Here is a 22981-nt window from a genome sequence, read left to right on the forward strand (position 1 = left end):
CGATGTGACGTCATCATTCGGGTTTCTTGCAGAATACAACTAGTCCGGTTAAATCATTGCAGTTGAGGAAGCTTAGTGTCAGCATGGTGCTCGATTTGGACCAATTTAGAGCCGATAAAGGCGGTGATCCTGAAGTAATCAGAGAGACGCAAAGGAAAAGGTTTAAAGACGTGTCACTTGTGGATAAACTGGTACACGCAGACACAGAATGGAGAAAATGTAAGTTCCGCCTTTTGTGCATTCATTTAATGGGATGCCTGTTGGTGTCCAAATTGCTTGCTAGCATCGTGCATTAATAAACTGTACTCAAAAGTCGACCTTGTAGTCACCCAAACAGAAATGGACAAATTCAAGCATGATACGCCAGTTAACGTTTTTAGATCTAGCTAGTTCACTATTAAATTCTCAGCTAAAGCCTAACTAGTTGGTAACCTGCGCTACCTAGGTAGATAACTAGTTAGCCACCGGGAGTTAGTAAATGGCTACGTAGCTAGCCAGTTTAGCTAGCTGTGCAAGCTACCTGGGAGATACAACCAACGATATCCTGTCCCATGGCTTTAACTAGGCATATCTGACATGTAGTTGATTCGTGTTTAACATAGCTAGCTAACAATGTATGGTTTAGTAGTTGAACTAGCGAGAAACTCAATCGATACATCCTCCTATTCACACTGACCGTACAATCTGACGCAATCCCCACCCAGTATGTGTAAAACCGATAGGCATCTAAATCTCCCACAGATGTTATTGGGACGAGATGTAAAATTACGTTGATGCAGATTTGACTGAGTTTTAATGGTATGGTGGTCGCTTTAATTAAGGCCAGGCACCACAGGCTAATAGGGATCTGTTTTTCTTTACTCTCATCAGACTCTAACTTTACCAGTTGAAAGTATACAATAATATATTGTATTTATGTATTACAAGTTATAGTTTAAAATTAAAATATGCAAATGCGGCACCCCCCTCCTTTAAATATGCGCTCATTTGCATATTACGAGAGTTTGTTTTAACACATTGCTAAGGCAGAATGTTTTTTGTTTGTGATAAGACACTCAGTTGTCAGACTTTCACAGATCAGTTTATAAAAATATTGGAATTTTATGGAATTTTTTATTTTAAACTGACGGGTGCATGTTTTGCAAATATTTACACAAAAGTGTAAACACAAGGTGTGTGTGTGTATGTATATGTGTATTAGAGGTCGACCGATTATGATTTTAACACTGATACCGATTATTGGAGGACCAAAAAAGCCGCTACCGATTGGACGATTTTTTGTATTATTATTATTTTTTTTGTAACAATTACAACAATACTGAATGAACTTATTTTAACTTAATATAATACATCAAAATCAATTTAGCCTCAAATAAATAATGAATTCAATGTTCAATTTGTTCAATTTGGTTTAAATATTGCACTTTTACTTCTCCAACACTTTGTTTTTGCACTATGTGCCATGTAAAAAAGCTAACGTTTAAGTTCCTTGCTCAGAACATGAGAACATATGAAAGTTGGTGGTTCCTTTTAAACATGAAACTTCTATATTCCAAGGTAAGAGGTTTTAGGTTGTAGTTAATATAGTATTTATAGTACTATTTCTCTCTATACCATTTGTTTTTCATATACCTTTGACTATCGGATGTTGTTATAGGCACTATAGTATTGCCAGTGTAACAGTATAGCTTCCGCCCCTCTCCTCGCCCCTACCTGGGCTCGAACCAGGAACACATCGACAACAGCCACACTCGAAGCAGCGTTACCCATCGCTCCACAAATGCCGAGGCCCTTGCAGAGCAAGGGGAATAACTACTAAGTCTCAGAGCGAGTGACGTTTGAAATGCTATTAGCGCACACCCAGCTAGCTAGCTAGCTAGCTAGCCATTTCACATCGGTTACACCAGCCATTAGGCTGATAGGCTTGAAGTCATAAACGGCGCTGTGCTTGCGAAGAGCTGCTGGCAAAACGCACAAAAGTGCTGTTGAATAAATGCTTACGAGCCTGCTGCTGCCTACCATCGTTCAAGGAGACTGCTCTATCAAATCAGACTTAATTATAACATAATAACATACAGAAATACGAGCCTTTGGTCATTAATTTGGTCAAATCCGGAAACTATCATTTTGAAAACCAAACATTTATTATTTTAGTGAAATGCGTAACCGTTCGGTATTTTATCTAACAGGTGGCATCCCTAAGTCTAAATATTCTTGTTACATTGCACAACCTTCAGTGTTATGTCATAATTATGTAAAATTCTGGCAAATTAGTTCGCAATGAGCCAGGCTGCCCAAACTGTTGCATATACCCTGACTCTGCGTGCAATGAACACAAGAGAAATGACAAAATTTCACCTGGTAAATATTTCCTGCTAACCTGGATTTATTTTAGCTAAATATGCAGGTTTAAAAATATATACTCCTGTGTTTATGGTTAGGTACAGTCATCCAACGATTGTGCTTTTTTTCGCAAATGTGCTGTTGTTAAATCATCCCCCAGCATTGCATCGATTATATGCAACGCAGGACACGCTAGATAAACAAGTAATATCATCAACCATGTGTAGTTATAACTAGTGAATATGATTGATTGTTTTTTATAAGATAAGTTTAATGGTAGCTAGTAACTTACCATGGCTTCTACTGCATTTGCGTAACAGGCAAACTCCTCGTGGAGTGCAATGAGAGGCAGGTGGTTAGAGCATTGGACAACTGTAAGGTTGCAAGATTGGATCCCCCGAGTTGACAAGGTGAAACTCTGTCGTTCTGCCCCCGAACAAGGCAGTTAACCCACCGTTCCTAGGCCGTCATTGAAATTAGGAATGTGTTCTTAACTGACTTGCCTAGTTAAATAAAGGTATATAAAAAAATCGGAGCCCAAAAAACTCTGATTGTTATGGAAACTTGAAATCGGCCCAAATGAATCGGCCATTCCGATTAATCGGTCGACCTCTAGTCATAACGGCAGGACTAAATATCAACATGTTACCCTATGTAAATATTAGCATATATTTACTTTATGTAAAGCTAATTTCTCACTAATCACATTAGTCTACAGACCTATGACACTGTAGGCTTATGTGACAGTCTCCTTGTATAGTTGTTTTCCTGTCGCTCAGTTTTATACACTTTGAATACATTTTGCTGGAGCAAGGAAATGCATATTATTTATAGGGTAGCCTAGTGGTTAGTGTTGGACTAGTAACCGGAAGGTTGCAAGTTCAAACCCCCGAGTTGACACGGTACAAATCTGACGTTCTGCCCCTGAACTGGCAGTTAACCCACTGTTCCTAGGCCGTCATTGAAAATAAGAATTTGTTCTTAACTGACTTATCTAGTTAAATTAAGGTAAAATAAAAACATCTAAAAAAATACACAGCAAGTCACCTGACAATGGCTACTCTGCCTTTTTATTTACCTGTCATTCTCCTGTCATGTCTCTGATATGAGCTGAGACGCAAGGAAGGAATCCCTAGGACTTTGCTTATTTTCTAAAGAGCGGCATGTCCAAGTTCGTGGGCGAGATGAACCATCCTTGCATTTTTATCAAATGCCACGTCTCCCCTGGAGCACTCCTGCAGCCTGGACAGAATTACAGAATCCCTGGTTGGTGGGGTCTATGGTGATTTCCAGTCCAGTATTTAGACACTTAGGGCAGATCAAATCATGTACAAATTGGTTTGTTTGTGACGTGGAATAAAAGCCACTGTTGGCTGGCTGCTGTCTGGTTGTCATCTTCATCTCAACTAATTTGCGCCTGGACGCGCTGTTGCCGGTTACCTCCTTTTCCTCTACATGTATTACCACTGCCTCTGAGGCACATATATTTTTTTTAATTCACAGCTTTTCTTGCATTGGCTAACGGATCGCCTATTTTTATTCGCATACTGTAGGTATATTCTTCAAGATTGTATCTTTTTTTCTCTCTTTACGTGGATTCTTCGCCGGAGATATTTTCAAACAAGGAAGTGCTGCATGGCACATGTGGCATTTTAACCAATCAGGTTGTCGTAAAGGGCCTTAACTCCAGTCACTGATCGGATGTCAGGATATTACTCCTCTTTCAGTACAAAGCACTGTGACTACAAAGGATATTGCCATGTATGGACTAGCTAACGATATGTCCCGGAAAACAAGCGTTTAAATGATCTGAATGAATGAAATATTCTTATTAAATACTTTTTTCTTTACATAGTTGAATGTGCTGACAACAAAATCACACAAATTATCAATGGAATGGAGGTCTGGATTTGGAGTCGCACTCAAAATTAAAGTGGAAAACCACACTACAGGCTGATCCAACTTTGATGTAATGTCCTTAAAACAAGTCAAAATGAGGCTCAGTAGTGTGTGTGTGTGTGTGTGTGGCCTCCACGTACCTGTATGACCTCCCTACAACGCCTGGGCATGCTCCTGATGAGGTGGCGGATGGTCTCCTGAGGGATATCCTCCCAGACCTGGACAGTCTGTGGTGCAACGTGGCGTTGGTGGATGGAGCGAGACATGATGTCCCAGATGTGATCAATTGGATTCAGGTCTGGGGAATGGGCGGGCCAGTCCATAGCATCAATGCCTTCCTCTTGCAGGAACTGCTGACACACTCCAGCCACATAAGGTCTAGCATTGTCTTGCATTAGGAGGAACCCAGGGCCAACCGCACCAGCATATGGTCTCACAAGGGGTCTGAGGATCTCATCTCGGTACCTAATGGCAGTCAGGCTACCTCTGGCGAGCACATGGAGGGCTGTGCGGCCCCCCCAAAGAAATGCCACCCCACACCATGACTGACCCACCGCCAAACAGGTCCTGTTGGAGGATATTACAGGCAGCAGAAAGGTCCCCCCGGCGTCTCCAGACTCTCACGTCTGTCACATGTGCTCAGTGTGAACCTGCTTTCATCTGAGAAGAGCACAGGGCGCCAGTGGCAAATTTGCCAGTCTTGGTGTTCTCTGGCAAATGCCAAACGTCCTGCACGGTGTTGGGCTGTAAGCACAACCCCCACCTGTGGACGTCAGGCCCTCATTACCACCCTCATGGAGTCTGTTTCTGACCGTTTGAGCAGACACATGCACATTTGTGGCCTGCTCGGGGTCATTTTGCAGGGCTCTGGCAGTGCTCCTCCTGCTCCTCCTTGCACAAAAGCGGCGGTAGCGGTCCTGCTGCTGGGTTGTTGCCCTCCTACGGCCTCCTCCACGTCTCCTGATGTACTGGCCTGTCTCCTTGTAGCATCTCCATGCTCTGGACACTATGCTGACAGACACAGCAAACCTTCTTGCCACAGCTCGCATTGATATGCCATCCTGGATGAGCTGCACTACCTGAGCCACCTGTGTGGGTTGTAGACTCCGTCTCATGCTACCACTAGAGTGAAAGCACCGCCAACATTCAAGAGTGACCAAAACATCAGCCAGGAAGCATAGGAACTGAGAAGTGGTCTGTGGTCACCACCTGCAGAACCACTCCTTTATTGGGGGTTTCTTGCTAATTGCCTATAATTTCCACCTGTTGTCTATTCCATTTGCACAACAGCATGTGAAATGTATTGCCAATCAGTGTTGCTTCCTAAGTGGACAGTTTGATTTCACAGAAGTGTGATTGACTTGGAGTTACATTGTGTTGTTTAAGTGTTCCCTTTATTTTTTGGAGCAGTGTATATACAGTGGGGCAAAAAAGTATTTAGTCAGCCACCAATTGTGCAAGTTCCCCCACTTAAAAATATGAGAGAGGCCTGTAATTTTCATCATAGATAGGTACACTTCAACTATGACAGACAAAATGAGGGGGAAAAATCCAGAAAATCACATTGTAGGATTTTTAATGATTTATTTGCAAAATATGGTGGAAAATAAGTATTTGGTCACCTACAAACAAGCAAGATTTCTGTCTCTCACAGACCTGTAACTTCTTCTTTAAGAGGCTCCTCTGTCCTCCACTCATTACCTGTATTAATGGCACCCGTTTGAACTTGTTATCAGTATAAAAGACACCTGTCCACAACCTCATACAATCACACTCCAAACTCTACTATGGCCAAGACCAAGGAGCTGTCAAAGGACACCAGAAACAAAATTATAGACCTGCACCAGGCTGGGAAGACTGAATCTGCAATAGGTAAGCAGCTTAGTTTGAAGAAATCAACTGTGGGAGCAATTATTAGGAAATGGAAGACATACAAGACCACTAATAATCTCCCTCGATCTGGGGCTCCACACAAGATCTCACCCCATGGGGTCAAAATGATCATAACCACATGGGGGGACCTAGTGAATGACCTGCAGAGAGCTGGGACCAAAGTAGCAAAGCCTACCATCAGTAACACACTACGCCGCCAGGGACTCAAATCCTGCAGTGCCAGACGTGTCCCCCTGCTTAAGCCAGTACATTTCCAGGCCCATCTGAAGTTTGCTAGAGAGCATTTGGATGATCCAGAAGAAGATTGGGAGAATGTCATATGGTCAGGTGAAAACCTTGTGAAGACTTACAGAAAACTTTTGACCTCTGTCATTGGCAACAAAGGGTATATAACAATGTATTGAGAAACTTTTGTTATTGACCGAATATTGACCAAATACTTATTTTCCACCATAATTTGCAAATAAATAAATAAAATGTATTTTTTTATTTTTATAGTTTTTCTGTCATAGTTGAAGTGTACCTATGATAAAAAGATGAGAGGCTTGTAATTTTCAAGTGGGAGAACTTGCACAATTGGTGGCTGACGAAATACTTTTTTGCCCCACTGTATATATATAATTCAACATGGAGTTTTAAAAATAGCCTTTGAAGTTCTACATGAAACATGCTATCAAGAACGACATTCGTGGCACGTGTTGGTGACGAAGTTGGGATACAATGATACAAATAAAGTGTTTGTATACATTATTGACAATTTTATTTGTACATTTTATTACAGTATGGTAGTTATAGTTACAAAATGTTCAAATGGAAGCAAAATCCCTTTTTTCTTTTTTTGCCTGTAGTGTCTGGCCTTAATGTCTCCTGTCACTGTCACTAATGTCATAATGTTAGCTACCTGCCATGACACACACCATTATTGATGCATGTAATGTTGACCCTTGTCTTTTCCATGCTCGCCAGGTCGTTTTACTGCGGACAACCTCAACAAGGCGAAGAATTTATGCAGCAAAACCGTTGGCGAGAAAATGAAGGTATAGGGGACATCTTGTGATGCTGGTGAACAATCCAGCCACCCCTCAGTCTTTACATAACCTAATGTGGTCCTTCTGTGGCTCAGTTGGTAGAGCATGGCGCTTGTAACGCCAGGGTTGTGGGTTCCCCCGGACCACCCATACATAGAATGTATGCACACATGACTGTAAGTCATAAAAGCGTCAGCTAAATGGCATATATTATTATTATTATTAATGTTACATGGCTACCTGTCCCCCCTTCATTCTGACAGCATGTCATGTTCTATTCTATGTGCAGATAGAAAGAAACACTAACTGTTCACCCTGTTCTGGGGCTTTTCTGTTTACAGAAGAAAGAGCCAATTGGGGAGGATGATTCTCTCCCAGACGACACCCAGAACTTGGAGGCCCTAACAGCAGACACACTAGCGGTAGGTCAACTCGCTAGCTAGCACTTCATCTATATGCTGATTGACGTCTTTATGGAAGATTCTATTGGACTTGTGGGTCCCATACCATGAGTATTTTTAATTTCTCATTCCTCCCTCTAGCCCCTCACGGTCACCCAGATCAAGAAGGTCCGTCTGCTTGTGGATGAGGCAGTGCAGAAATCTGACAGTGAGCGGGTAAAGCTGGAGGAGGAGCGCTTTCAATACCTGAGAGAGATCGGAAACCTCTTGCATCCATCTGTGCCCATAAGTAATGATGAGGTGGGTTGTCAAGGAATTGTAATTCCCATCACCAGCAATAAGGAGGTGGATGGAAGTAAACATTGCTTCTGGAAGAAAACACAAAATCCGGTGTCTTGTCTCTGTCTCATGCATTTTGTTTTGCCTCTTTTTGTTGACTTTTCTACTCTCTAATTTCCCTCCGCTATCTCCCTGGCAGGATGCTGATAACAAAGTGGAGCGCACTTGGGGAGACTGTACTGTGCAGAAGAAGTATTCCCACGTGGACCTGGTAGTCATGATCGATGGCTACGACGGAGAGAAAGGAGCTATAGTGGCAGGGAGCCGTGGCTACTTCCTCAAGGCAAGTTCTTAGTCACACACTGTCACATGTAACCAATACTCACAGGCCGATTCAAACCAGGTGTAATTCCGTTCAACTATGATCGTTATCCTTACTGACTCTTCCCCTTTTCTGTTTTTAGGGGCCACTAGTTTTCCTAGAGCAGGCATTGATCAACTATGCTCTGCGGATGCTCCACAGCAAGAACTACCAAATGCTGTACACTCCCTTCTTCATGAGGAAAGAGGTCATGCAGGAGGTGGCCCAGCTCAGCCAGTTTGATGATGAACTTTACAAGGTGTGATGGATTTCAAATGAACCTTCCATTTCTATTGCAGGACAGGGCTGATGTACAACTCTTTCATGGCTCTTAGCTTTAATGTTTACACAAAGATGTAGATTTGATGTTCATTTTGTCAGAGAGCTTCTAGTCATCGCAGCAGTGGGTGGTGCTTTTCTCTCTCACCTCATCTCCTCATTTGAGTTCCATACTTGTCCACTCAAGCTTAACATTGGTGCCGTTTATTGCCCACCAGGTGCCCTTGGGGAGTTCCTCAATGAGCTAATTTCCTGACGATGGCTCACCATTTGTCGTACTCTCGAAGTGTGCCTTAGATTCACTTCTTTCCAGCTGTATTTCCCCTCTGCCTCTCTTGACCTCACCCTTTCCCAAAAAAGGAGGAATATTGAACTTCCCGGAGGACCGATCATCCTTCCATTCTCTACCTTCTCCTGTATGTGCTGCTAAAGCCACTTTCTATCCCTCTAAATTTCAAGCATCTGCCTCTAACCCTAGGAAAGTCTTTTCCACTTTCTCCTCCCTCCATAATCCCCCCCTCCCTCTCTGCGGACAACTTTGTCAACCACTTTGAAAAGAAGGTTGGTGACATCCTCTCCTCATTCACTCAGCCTATTAAGTCCATTGGTCCAACTCAGACAGAATTACGCTATGCCTTGACTTCTTTCTTCCCTCTCTCTCCATATGAAACCCTGCGACTTTAGGTCTGGTCGCGCGACCCCATCCCCTCCTCCCTTCGCCAGATGGTCTCTTGAGACCTTCTCACTTCACTCATCAACTCATCTTTGACCACTGACTGTGTCCCCTCTGACTTCAAAATGGTCAGAGTCGCCCCCCTCCTCAAGAAACCAACACTCAACTCTTTTGACGTCAACTATAGAACTTTTTTATTTTCTTTCCAAAACACTTGAGCGTGCGGCCTCTGACCAGCTCTGTCGCTGTCTTTCTCAGAATGATCTTCTTGACCCTAACCAGTCAGGCTTAAAGACGGGTCCCTCAAGCAAGACTGCTCTTCTTTGTGTCATGGAGGCTCTTCGCACTGCCAAAGCTGACTCTCTCCTCTGTTCTCATCTCCTAGATCTATACACTGCCTTCGATGCCGTGAACCATCAGATCCTCCTCTCCACCCTCTCAGGGCTGAGCGTCTCCGGCTCTGCACACTCTTGGATTGCATTCTACCTGACAGCCCGCTCTTACCAGGTGACGTGGTGAAGACGTTTGTATCTGCACCACACTCTCACGACGGGTGTCCCCCTGGGCTCCGTTCTAGGCCCTCTATACACCAAGTCAGTCACTCTGCTCAATCATATCATCACATGGTCTCCTATCATTACGATGTGGATGACACTCGGCTACTTTTCTCCTTCCGTCCTCCTGACACCCAGCTGGCAACATGCATCTCTGTGTGCCTGGCAGATATCTCAGCTTGAATATCGGTGCAAAACCTCAAGCTCAACATCGAGAAGATGGCACTGCTCATCTTCTCGGAAGGCCTGCCCGCTCAAAGACCTTTCCATCACGGTTGACAACTCCCCCCCCTCCCAGAATGCAAAGAACCTTGACGTGACCCTGGACGACACCTGTCATTCTCTGCAAACGTCAAAGCAGTGACTCGCTCCTGCAGGTTCATGCTCTAAAACATCCGAGGAGTACGACCCTACCTAGCATCTGGACTACTACAACTCACTGTTGGCTGGGCGCCCTGCTTGTACCATGAAACCCTTGCAAATCCAGAACGCTGCAGCCCACCTGGTTCAACCCTTCCGAGTTTTCCCATGTTACCCCACTCCTCCACTGGCTTCCAGTCGACGCTCACATCCACTACAAGACCATGGTACTTGCCTACAGAGCTGCAAGAGGAACTGCCCCTCCTTACCTTCAGGCTATGCTCAAACCCTACACTCCAACCCGAGGACTCCAGCTCTCACCCCTACGGGAGGGCAGCACCAGCTCAGCCCAGTCAAAGCTTTTCTCTGTCCTGGCACTTTAATGGTGGAACCAGATTCCCCTCGAAGCTAAGAAAGTCTCTGACTATCTTCTGAAAACATCTGGAACCCTACCTCTTCAAAGAGTATCTTAAATATACTTAAATCCCACAGCCTCATCCCCACCCCCTTTTATTTAGGATGATTTTATTTACTGTGATATGTGGTTGGCCCACTTAGCGCAGTAATCTTAAGATAGCTAACTGTAAGTCGCTCTGAATAAGTCTGTTAAATGACAAACATGTCAAATATGCTGATGTGGGTATTTTACCCCTGAAATTATTCACTCTGTGCCCTCCCTGCTTGTTGTCTCTCAGGTGATTGGGAAGAGCAGTGAGAAGTCTGAGGACACGGCCATTGATGAGAAGTATCTGATTGCTACCTCGGAGCAGCCTATTGCAGCCTTCCTGAGAGACGAGTGGCTGAAGCCAGAGGAGCTGCCCATTCGCTACGCCGGCCTCTCCACCTGCTTCAGACAGGAAGTGGGCTCCCACGGCCGTGACACCCGAGGCATCTTCAGGGTGCACCAGTTTGAGAAGGTCAGTGGACATTTTCTCGAAGTAGATATGGGTGAGTCATGGTCAATGTTAAAAGGCCACAGCTTTGTTGGAGTACATTGTATTTTATAGGCCTAATTGAAGAAGGATGAAGTCCTGTTATTGATCATTTACAGATCATGTCAAGCGATGCACATTTTTAATAGGGCCTCAGCTAATGATTGCCAAATACTAATCAACACTCTTTCCATTCAGATTGAGCAGTTTGTATTTGCTTCTCCTCATGACAACAAGTCCTGGGAGATGATGGATGAGATGATTGAAACTGCTGAGGAGTTCTACCAGACACTAGGGATCCCCTACCGCATCGTCAACATAGTCTCAGGTAGGTGCTGCAGATAGTTCTACTCAACACACCTGTTCCTCTCTGGGACGGAGATGTAATTATCACTGGCCAATTCCATACGAGATTGGCCAAAAGATATGATGTTTTAAATCATTCTGAGATGACATCCATAGATGTCCTTTGGGGGAAGGATGCCTAGCAGATCTTTTGAAAGTCTGTATCCAAAATGATTATTGAGAAATAATTTATTAAAGTTTGGAAATGTGACGTTTTGACCATTCCCAGGGCTTCTGTGAGACACCACAACAATGTTTCAAATGACTGGCTTTGTGTCCTTACCGTCTCCACTGAAATATACAATGAGTCTGTAGATGCTACAAAGCCAGTCATTTGAAAACTTAGCGTCTCCACTGCGCTTTGTCATTATGGGGTATTTGTGTGTAGACTAGGGGGGAGGGGGGGGGGAGGGGGACTGTTTAATCCATTTTAGAATAAGGCTAAACTAACAGAGTGGAAAAGGTCAAGGGGTCTGAATTATTTCCGAACGTGCTGTAAGTAATGTTTGATCAATAATACAATTTCTTTACCCACTCCGGACAAGAACCATAACTTGTATGAGTTAACTTGATGTTTAATAACAACCTTCACATTTATCCTGCGTGATTTACATTTGACACAACAGACATTTCCCATGGGAGCAGTTTTGGAGTGTCTTTACTAGCCACGTTTTCTAGCTGGTCTGTCTGAGCCTCAGTTTCTGTCTGCTCCCACCCAGGTGCTCTGAACCATGCAGCCAGTAAGAAGCTGGACTTGGAGGCCTGGTTCCCAGGGTCCGCAGCCTTCAGAGAGCTGGTCTCCTGCTCCAACTGTTTAGACTACCAGGCTCGTCGGCTGCGTATCCGCTACGGACAGACCAAAAAGATGATGGACAAGGTGAGAGTACTCAGTCTTTCCATAGAAAACCCTCCCATTATAAAATTGATAGTTCTACATTTGCTTCCATAATCAAAAAGTCAAATTGAGTGGAATATTTGAACCAGTTCACATGACTCTTCCTGTGTTCTTTAGGCCGACTATGTGCATATGCTCAACGCGACCATGTGTGCCACCACACGTGTAATGTGTGCTATCCTGGAGACGTACCAGACAGAAGAAGGTATCATTATTCCAGAGGTACTCCAGAACTTCATGCCTCCAGGTGAGCCACAGTGTTTGTTTGTTTGTTTACAGGTTTTGTGAAGGTTCGTGCAATACGTGTGCCATATGCATGGAAGGTAGTGAGAAGAAACAACCTTTCATGATCGCAGAGTACTTAAAAATATATAGATTTGCTTCTATGCGTATTTGATGACTAGTATTGCCATGAAAGCAGTTTGTGTTTGTACTGAATGTGTACACTTTCATTCCTATTCTATACATTTCCTTAGGTATGACAGAGATGCTGAAGTTTGTAAAGCCTGCCCCTATTGATGTGGAGATGTCCAAAAAGCAGAAGAAACAGCAGGATGGAGGGAAGAAGAAACAGGGAAGTGGAGACCAGCTCCAGAACCAAGTGGAGAACATGTCTGTCCACGATTCCTAGACCCCATCATCATCCCCATTCTTACACTCCCTTCACTCTCACCACATCTGAAAATGGACTGCTCCATCCTATCACCAATGCATCTCATTGTGCTCTGGGTCTAGTGACCAGTCTGTCGCTCTCCTCTCCCAGAGATAAGGTTCAACCCCCTTTTCTACTGTATGAACAGAATACATACCGAAAGGTTAATTAAGAAAGGGAAAAGCGAAGGTGTTGCTAGTTAGTGGGAAAGGGGCTGTTAACAGCTTTGGGGCAATAGTAATGTTAGGTCTGCTGCATGCCATTATCTTAACTGTGACGTCCAAACAATATCAAGTCTGAACTCGAATTCTGTGAAATTTCGTTTGACGCTTATTATTGCAAAATGTTTTCAAAGTAAGGTGACGAACATTCAATCAACATCTTGAGTTGGGCACAGCCGTGTGTGTGTGTGTGTGTGGGTTGCTTTTAGTAATACAGTTGCTTTGAAGTTCTTAACTACATTTTAATTGTCTGAATGAATGTCACCATAAATCACACAACTATCCTGTGTAAATTCAGAAGGGCTGGGGTCATGAGACATCTGGACTCTGTCTTGTTTGGGCTTTTTGTGACACACCGCTCTCTCCAGACTCAGTAGGAGTTTTCCTACATTGTTGCTTGAGGTCATTTGCTTCTCGTGCTTGTCAGGATAATACGATGTCTGTATGTACTTGCGTAAGACGAGGCGTTGATAAAGAGGCACCACTGTAACAATAAATAATATGAAAAGTGACTTGTGTATTTTTCCCAATGTTATGAGATGTCTAACTGTTTGAGATGCTATCTGTATCAATCGATCTGATAGCAATGACTGAACTGAAGGATATCAGCTGAAGAGCAATAAGGAAGAATTTAATTTTGGTTAGTCATTAACCCCACTAGACTTTACACCCGAAGCAAGCTCACCACCTCACCAAGTCCTATAACTACAATCGTGTGGATTGTTACTGAAAAAAAGGTAAGACCACAAATTTACCACAGTTTTGAAATTGAGTTAAAGGGCCTTACACGGGTAATTTACACCCAGGCATCATGAGAACCAGTTGATTTAGTGGTGTAATATCCTGAAATGCTATACTTGAATCATTTGTTTTTCCAGGAGCACATCCCTGTCATAGCCGGATTCATTTTTTCAGTGTAAAGATGAGTGATATCTCTGACGATGATAATGAGATCTGTTTCGCAGTTAAAGTAAGTGGAGACATTGAGACTGCATGAATAGTGTCATGTTAATCAATATATTTCCTAATATAATACATATGGGAACATATTGTTATGGCTTGGGGTGACAATTTGATTTTGTGAATGTTATTGCCCTCTGTGACGGTCTCTCTTGGTCTTCATAAGTTTCTGGGGCGTGTTGAGGTGGTCCGTTCTGAGGGCATGCAGGTCCTGAATGAGGCCATTCAGAGCCTGAAGGTAAATATCCGTAACAGCTCTGTCCCAACCATTTCTCTGCTGAATATTAGACAGTTGACAAGGGGTGCGTTCAGCAGGACTCAATGTTTTGGCATGTTCAGATAGAAATATGCTACGTAGAACACTCATGCCTTTCTGACATTGTAGAATAAGGAATCACTTTGGCTCTATTTGTAGCATTTCTATATAAACTCAACAAAAAAGAAACATCCCTTTTTCAGGAACCTGTCAAAGATAATTAGTAAAAATCCAAATAACTCATAGCTCTTCATTGTAAAGGTTTTAAACACTGTTTCCCATTCTTGTTCAATGAACCATGAACAAATAATTAACATGCACCTGTGGAATGGTCGTTAAGATAGTTTACAGACGGTAGGCAATTAAGGTCACAATTGTGAAAACTTAGGACACTAAAGAGACCTTTCTACTGACTAAAAAAACACCAAAAGAAAGATGCCCAGGGTCCCTGCTCATCTGTGTGAACATGCCTTAGGCATGCTGCAAGGAGGCATTAGGACTGTAGATGTGGCCAGTGCAATAAAATGGCAATGTCCATACTGCGAGACACCTAAGACAGCGCAACAGAGACAGGACGGGCAGTTGATCGTCCTCGCAGTGGCAGACCATGTGTAACAACACCTGCACAGGATCGGTACATCCGAACATCACACCTGCGGGACAGGTACAGTATGGCAACAACAACTGCCCGAGTTACACCAGGAACGCACAATCCCTCCATCAGTGCTCAGACTCTGAGAGTCTGGACTGAGGGCTTGTAGGCCTGTTGTAAGGCAGGTCCTCACCAGACATCACCGGCAACAACGTCACCTATGGGCACAAACCCACCGTCGCTGGAGCAGACAGGACTGGCAAAAAGTGCTCTTCATTGACGAGTCGCGGTTTTGTCTCACCAAGGGTGATGGTCGGAGTCGCGTTTATTGTCGAAGGAATGAGCGTGACATCGAGGCCTGTACTCTGGAGCGGGATCGATTTGGAGGTGGAGGGTCCGTCATGGTCTGGGGCGGTGTGTCACAGCATCATCGGACTGAGCTGGTTGTCATGGCAATCTCAATGCTGTGCGTTATAGGGAAGACGGGCTCATCCTGACATGACCCTCCACAGCATGCCACCAGTCATACTACTCGTTCTGTGGTGTGATTTCCTGCAAGACAGGAAAGTCAGTGTTCTGCCATGGCCAGCGAAGAGCCCGGATCTCCACCCCATTGAGCACGTCTGGGATCTGTTGGATCGGAGGGTGAGGGCTAGGGCCATTCCCCCCAGAAATGTCTTGCAGGTGCCTTGGTGGAAGAGTGGGGTAACATCTCACAGAAAGAACTGGCACATCTGGTGCAGTCCATGAGGAGGAGATGCACTGCAGTACTTAATGCAGCTGGTGGCCATACCAGATACTGACTGTTACTTTTGATTTTGACCCCCCCCCGTTTGTTGGGGGAAACATTATTCCATTTCTGTTAGTCACATGTCTGTGGAACTTGTTCAGTTTATGTCTCAGGTGTTGAATCTTATGTTCATACAAATATTTACACGTTACGTTTGCTGAAAATAAATGCAGTTGACAGTGAGAGGACATTTCTTTTTTTGCTGAGTTTACAAGTTTCAACAATGTTTGACTACTGAACGTAGACGAGGTGTGCCCTTGAAGTATGACTACAAAGTGTGATTGATTGGTTTTGTAGGTAGATGCAACATTTTCCTGGCACATAACACATTTCAATCATATCAGCATTTGTAACCAACATGGGTTCAATGAACAGTTTTTGTTTTAAAGATCATATTGATTGAACTATTCAAAATCAATGGTTGCTGACGTCCCTGTCCTTTGCCCTCCATTAGATGCCTGACAAAGAGTCATCGGCAAAGGTGCAGAAGAAGAACAAGGTGTCTTTGTTTTTGTCCATGAGCGGGATTGACATTTTGGAGCATAAAACCAAGGTGAGAGCCTAAGGACCAACTCCAACGGAAGATGTGGGAGGGAACTGCTTCAGTATGACGAAGTCTAAAAATGTTAACAGAAATAAATGGGCCTCTTACATGTTTATGGGTTTCTATACTGTTGTGTAATGCACCTGCACACTCCTCTCCTTCCTCGTCCAATAATCGTTCTTTCTCTTATTATCATGTATTCTCACTTCCCTCTTGTCTTTTCCAGTTCATGCTGTACACATGCCCCCTCTCCTCCGTGTCCTTCTGTGCAGTCATCCAGAGCACACCCAAAGTCTTTGGCTTTGTGGCCAAACACCCAGCTGCAGACATGTACCACTGTTATCTCTTCCAGAGCAAGACATTTGTGAGTACAGTGCAATCATACAATCTTGATTTTAGGGTACATCACTAAAAACACATCTAAGGGTTTTAAGTTGCCAATCTATACCTTCTCTATTTTCTTGCTCCTCTCCTCAGTCTCATCTGCTGGTGTCCATTATCGGAGATGCATTTCGGGCCACAAAGAGAGAGGAAAGTCTCAGAGGAGGCGGACGGGATCTGATTGTGGAGGCACTGAGGCACAAGGTTGGATTAAATGGATTTACAGTGTGTTTGGGAAGTATTCAGACCCCTTCACTTTTTGCTTGGTTTTTGCTCTGACATGCACTGTCAACTGTGGGACCTTATCGACAGGTGTGTGTCTTTCCAAATCATGTCCAATCAATTGCATTTACTACAGGTGGACTTCAGTAATGTTGTAGAAACATCTCAAGGATGATCAATGGAAACAGGATGCACCTGAGCTCAATTTCTAGTCTCATAGCAGAGGGTCTGAATACTTATGTTAATAAGGTATTTTTATTTTTATACATTTGCAAAATTTCTAAAATCCTGTTTTGGCTTTGTCATTATGGGGTATTGTGTGTACATTGATGAGTAAAAAAAAGTTAAAATCTATTTTAGAATAAGGCTGTAACTTAACGAAATGTGGAAAAAGTCAAGGGGTCTGAATACTTTCCAAATGCACTGTAGTTGGTTAAAAACTGTTTTGAGGTTGTGTCGACTGTTTATGGGTTCTTGTGTTTTGCATTGTACGGTGTAATTCACAATTGAATATTTCTAACTACCTTTCTGCCCTTTTTCTTTTAGAATAAAGTCCTGCAGAGGGAGAATGCCGAGCTGAGGATGAGACTTAATGCATCAGGAGATGTGAGTGAGGAAGCAGTAGCCCCCATACACACACACCTTCCATTGTTTATTGTAAATGAGGTCTGTGTAACCAGGGTTCGCTAGGTTCTAAATGTAATCCTTTACTAGTTACCTGACCAAAATTGTCATCAGCAACGTCATTTATGGATTACCCAAACTCAGTAAAGTAATCTGATTACTTTCCCCTTAAGAGGCAATATAAGAACACAACAATTATGTTCCATTTTACTTTATAGGTTATGTAGGCTTCTAGCCCATAGATTTCAATTTCAATACAAATAATAATACGATTAGGTTACATGAGAAACCAACGTCTGTCAGATTTCCACTCACTCCAATTAATTAAATACCCCCTGATCTTCAAGAATAGGACTTTGAAATATCGATTAATCAAATTGTTTTACCTGAGCATAACCCAAAAACAAAGGACTTCTTAGCCTACTCTATTGTTTATGTATGTTTTTGTCATGGAGGACTGATTGGGCTCATTGTTTTGATTTGAAAAAGAAATGCTGCTCTCGTTGAATTTTTGCGTGTGAAAAAATGAAAGCCGTATGTCACCTTTGCTAAAGGCCTATTGTTTACATTTTTGTTGGTGACACTGATATCTTGAAAATTTGCAGCTGTTTACATGGCCACAGGAAGATGTTTTGCGTTGGGTTTTTCTCTGCTTTCTCCCAAAATATAAATATAGAATATACAGTGCATTTGGAAAGTATTCAGACCTCTTGACTTTTCCATATTTTGTTACGTTACGTTACGTTCTAAAATTGATAAAACAAATTTTACTCATCAATATACACACTATGTTATTATGACAAAGCAAAAACAGGTTTTTAAATTGTTTCGCCAAAAAAAGAAGAAATACCTTATGTACATAAGTATTCAGACCCTTTGCTATGAGACTTGAAATTGAGCTCAGGTGCATCCTGTTTCCATTGATCACCCTTGAGATGTTTCTACAACTTGATTGGAGTCCACCTGTGGTAAATTCAATTGATTGGACAGGATTTGGAAAGACACACACCTGTCTAAGGCACTCAGAGCACTCAGGACCAAGAAGGTTCACCATCCAGCAGGACAATGACCATAAGCACAAAGCCAAGAAAATGCAGGAGTAGCTTCGGGACAAGTCTCTGAATGTCCTTGAGTGGCCAAGCCAGAGCTCTGACTTGAACTTGATCGAACATCTCTGGAGAGACCATAAAAACAGCTGTGCAGCGACACTCCCCATCCAACCTGACAGAGCTTGAGAGGATCTGCAGAGAAGAATGGGACAAACTCCCCAAATACATGCCAAGCTTGTAGTGTAATACCCAGGAAGACTCAAGTCTGTAATCACTGCCAAAGGTACTTCAACAAAGTACTGAGTAAAGGGTCTGACTAATTATGTAAATGGTATATTTCAGTTTTTAATTCAAGTTGTTTTTTTATACTTTTCAAAATTTTCTAAACTGTTTTTACTTTGTCATTATTGGGTATTGTGTGTAGATTGATGAGGGGGAAACTATTTCATCAATTTTAGAATAAGGCTATAACGTAATTGATTTATCAGGAGATGCTACAGCACCCTCAGCATCCCTACTTTCACAGCAATAGCTGTTTAGCTCTATCAAAAGTTTGAGAGTTTGACCATATGTCTAATCATACAGTTGAAGTCGTAAGTTTACATACACCTTAGCCAAATACATTTAAACTAAATTTTTCACAATTCCTGACATTTAATCCTAGTAAAAATTCCCTGTTGTATGTCAGTTAGGATCCCCACTTTATTTTAAGAATATGTAATGTCAGAATAATAATAGAGAGGATTTATTTAAGCTTTCATTCCTTTCATCACATTCCAGTGGGTCAGAAGTTTGCATTCAGTCAATTAGTATTTGGTAGCATTGCCTTTGTTTAACTTGGGTCAAATGTTTCGGGTAGCCTTCCACAAGCTTCCCACAATAAGTTGGGTGAATTTTGGCCCATTCCTCCTGACAGAGCTGGTGTAACTGAGTAGGGTTTGTAGGCCTCCTTGCTCGCACATGCTTTTTCAGTTCTGCCCACACATTTTCTATGGGATTGAGGTCAGGTCTTTGTGATGGCCACTCCAATACCTTGACTTTGTGGTCCTTAAACCATTTTGCCACAACTTTGGAAGTATGCTTGGGGTCATTGTCCATTTGGAAGACCCATTTGATACCAAGCTTTTTGAGACCAAGCTTTAACTTCCTGACTGATGTCTTGAGATGTTGCTTCAATATATCCACATAATTTTTCAACCTCTTGATGCCATCTATTTTGTCAAGTGCACCAGTCCTCCTGCAGTAAAGCATCCCCACAACAAGATGCTGCCACCTCCATGCTTCACGGTTGGGATGGTGGTATTCCGCTTGCAAGCTCCCCCTTTTTTCTCCAAACATAACGATGGTCATTATGGCCAAACAGTTCTATTTCTGTTTCATCAGACCAGAGGACATTTCTCCAAAAAGTACGATCTTTGTCCCCATGTGCAGTTGCAAACCGTAGTCTGGCTTTTTTTAATGGCGGTTTTGGAGCGAAGGCTTCTTCCTTGCTGAGCGGCCTTTCAGGTTATGTCGATGGAGGACTCGTTTTACTGTGGATATAGATACTTTTGGTTCTGTTTCTTCCAGCATCTTCACAATGTCCTTTGCTGTTGTTCTGGGATTGATTTGCACTTTTCTCACCAAAGTACGTTCTTCTCTAGGAGACAGAACGCGTCTCTTTCCTTAGCGGTATGGCGACTGCATGGCCCCATGGTGTTTATACTTGTGTACTATTGTTTGTACAGATGAACGTGGTACCTTCAGGTGTTTGGAAATTGCTCCCAAGGATGAACCAGACTTGTGTAGGTCTACAATTTTTTTTCTGAGGTCTTGGCTGATTTTATTTTGATTTTCCCATGATGTCAAGCAAAGAGGCACTACGTTTGAAGGTAGGCCTTGAAATACATCCACAGGTACATCTCCAATTGACTCAAATTATGTCAATTAGCCTATTAGAAGCTTCTAAAGCCATGACATCATTTTCTGGAATTTCCCAAGTTGTTTAAAGGCACAGTCAACTTAGTGTATGTAAACTTCTGACCCACTGGAATTGTGATACAGTGAATTATAAGTGAAATAATCTGTCTGTAAAAAATTGTTGGAAAAAGGACTTGTGTCATTCACAAAGTAGATGTCCTAATCGACTTGCCAAAACTATAGTTTCTTAACAAGACATTTGTGGAATGGTTGAAAAACGAGTTTTAATGACTCCAACCTACGTGTATGTAAACTTCTGACTTCAACTGTATGTCCTTTAGGCCTATGTACTTTTTTTGTGAATCAGCACAAATTAGATTGAGCAATAAAATCCCCACTCGTGGTCTTCTTAATTTAAACTGGTTTTTGACATGTTGGAGCGTAATACCACGGAGGAGTTTAGAGGGGAGGAACTCCCTCAAACATTTATTCCAAAGGCTGGGTTCCGCACTATGCAGCTGTTGCAAGAGCATGTTTTTCACTGGCTATCCACTGGTTGCAAAAACAATGATTGATCGGCAGCTTAAACCATTATTTGGTTCAAATACACCTCGACATTTGTGAACAGCCATCTACAATAACCACAATCCATTAGGCGCAAATAAATGAGAGAGCAGCACGATTCACATTCCGCTATATGAGTATACCAAATATTAGGAACACCTTTGTAATTTTGAGTTGCACCCCTAGCCTCAGTTCGTCAGGACATGGACTCTACAAGGTGTTGAAAGCATTCCACAGGGATGCTGGCCCCATGTTGACTCCAATGCTTCCCACAGTTGTGTCAAGTTGGCTGGATGTCCTTTGGGTTCTGGACCATTCTTGATACACACAGGAAACTGTTCAGTGTGAAAAACCCAGCAGTGTTGCAGTTGTTGACACAAACCGGTGCACCTGACACCTACTACCATACCCCATTCAAAGGCACTTAAATATTTTGTCTTGCCCATTCATCCTCTGAATGGTACACATACACAAAAACTGTCTCCTCCCCTTCATCTACACTGATTGAAGTGGATTTAACAAGTGACATCAATAGGGGATCATAGCTTTCACCCGGATTCACCTGGTCAGTCTGTCATCGAAAGAGTAAGTGTTCTCAATGTTTTGTACACTTGTGTGTCAATATCAAGTGATATCCTTGTCGCCTGCAGAGTACACCACTGCTGTCGTCCTTACTTCCAAGCAGTTATTCAGGTTGAATGTATAGGCTAATCTTTGGGTGCCAACAGCAGTTGCCCCACATTGGAGTAGCTTGAACTGTAGCCTACAAAAGCCTATTCCTGCTCTTTTCCCGTGATCCATCAGGCGGAACTAACTTAAACTTGTATATTTTTTTATGCTGATTTCAATGTCATAAAGATTTTTTTCACAAACATCCCTTCTGAATATAAAATTAATCGGATTACAATACTTTTGCTGGTAATGTATTACAGTTATTATTTTTGTAATCAGTTACATGTAACTAACTCCCCAACCCTGTGTGTAACATGGCATATAATAATAATAATAATATATGCCATTTAGCTGACGCTTTTATCCAAAGCGACTTACAGTCATGTGTGCATACATTCTACGTATGGGTGGTCCCGGGAATCGAACCCACTACCCTGGCGTTACAAGCGCCATGCTCTACCAACTGAGCCACAGAAGGACCACTTCTGTCTTCTGTCTCCTATGCCATGCCAACTCTGCTCTCTGTGCTTTTTATCACAGGGGACAGACAGGGCTGCTAGAACCACAAACAGACATCAAATTGACCTCAGAAGGTCCCAAAAAAAGCAAACAGAAGCACAGAAACTCTCACACTTAGACATGTATCCTCACAAAAGTGAGTACTTTTACTTATAGCAGCAATGCTGTCATCACACCCAAACTGAATTCTGTTTCAAATCTAATAATAACAATGATGTATTTTTCATCATTTCCAGTAACGTTTCACTGCAGTGATGACACCGCGCCTCTACTGAGAACACAGGAACTGAACATGACAGATGTTTGAAGAGGAGTGGCCATGTCAAATATACTGTAATGCATGTTGATGATACATGACTGTAACTTAACTATAATGTCTGAATAAAACAATGAATTAACAGCTAGATATGTTCCGAGTCTTTCTTTAGTATACTTTTATATTCCAAGGATCATGTAATTTCTCTGTACATTTAGTCAATGGGTATATATTACATTATTTTTGTTATGCAGGCATGTGCAAAACTGAAACATACAGAAAAAATACTTGCAAGCTGGCACATTTTCCTCAGGAAATGTACCTTTAAGAACTGTTTCAAGCGCCCATTGGAATGAATCCAGAGCGCGACACAATTGTTTGTGGTAAGGTGAAAGCAACCGACTATAGACGAAAGTCAAGGAGTGAAGTTGGGGAGGTGCATCTGCGACAAGCGAAAGTCGTACACTAATGCGTTTTCAACAGCAAGACGCAGTGCAACATTGCAGTGTTTTCATTGTTTATTAAATGTGTTCTTTAT

General features: G+C 42.6%; 2 protein-coding genes across 2 annotated transcripts; both read left to right on the forward strand.

Moving 5' to 3' along the window:
* Window positions 1-16: 16 nt before the first annotated feature.
* Window positions 17-13627, forward strand: LOC118360352 (serine--tRNA ligase, cytoplasmic-like). Its single transcript, XM_052482560.1, has 11 exons — window positions 17-219; window positions 7102-7172; window positions 7505-7585; window positions 7706-7864; window positions 8043-8186; window positions 8308-8463; window positions 10766-10987; window positions 11201-11330; window positions 12067-12224; window positions 12360-12489; window positions 12719-13627. The coding sequence occupies exons 1-11, from the start codon at window positions 84-86 to the stop codon at window positions 12871-12873; spliced, it is 1542 nt and encodes a 513-aa protein (XP_052338520.1). The 5' UTR covers window positions 17-83; the 3' UTR covers window positions 12874-13627.
* A 125-nt stretch (window positions 13628-13752) lies between these two features.
* Window positions 13753-22591, forward strand: LOC118360222 (PTB domain-containing engulfment adapter protein 1-like). The gene is made up of 8 exons (XM_035739497.1): window positions 13753-13852; window positions 13994-14085; window positions 14242-14313; window positions 16168-16266; window positions 16484-16621; window positions 16735-16842; window positions 17407-17466; window positions 22424-22591. Exons 2-8 carry the CDS (start codon window positions 14038-14040, stop codon window positions 22424-22426), a joined length of 528 nt encoding a protein of 175 aa, XP_035595390.1. The 5' UTR covers window positions 13753-13852; window positions 13994-14037; the 3' UTR covers window positions 22427-22591.
* Window positions 22592-22981: the final 390 nt, after the last annotated feature.

This window comes from Oncorhynchus keta, chromosome 27, assembly GCF_023373465.1.
Source record: "Oncorhynchus keta strain PuntledgeMale-10-30-2019 chromosome 27, Oket_V2, whole genome shotgun sequence".
Lineage (NCBI taxonomy): Eukaryota > Metazoa > Chordata > Actinopteri > Salmoniformes > Salmonidae > Oncorhynchus > Oncorhynchus keta.

What these genes read in the sequence shown, in the direction of transcription:
- LOC118360222 (XM_035739497.1), top strand. Translation starts at nt 14,038, where the DNA reads ATGAGTGATATCTCTGACGATGATAATGAGATCTGTTTCGCAGTTAAA. An exon ending in AGGCCATTCAGAGCCTGAAG is followed by an intron (nt 14,314 to 16,167) that starts GTAAATATCCGT and finishes GCCCTCCATTAG; the next exon opens with ATGCCTGACAAAGAGTCATC. An exon ending in TCTTCCAGAGCAAGACATTT is followed by an intron (nt 16,622 to 16,734) that starts GTGAGTACAGTG and finishes TCCTCTCCTCAG; the next exon opens with TCTCATCTGCTGGTGTCCAT.
- LOC118360352 (XM_052482560.1), top strand. Translation starts at nt 84, where the DNA reads ATGGTGCTCGATTTGGACCAATTTAGAGCCGATAAAGGCGGTGATCCT. An exon ending in CCGTTGGCGAGAAAATGAAG is followed by an intron (nt 7,173 to 7,504) that starts GTATAGGGGACA and finishes TTCTGTTTACAG; the next exon opens with AAGAAAGAGCCAATTGGGGA. An exon ending in TTGATGATGAACTTTACAAG is followed by an intron (nt 8,464 to 10,765) that starts GTGTGATGGATT and finishes GTTGTCTCTCAG; the next exon opens with GTGATTGGGAAGAGCAGTGA.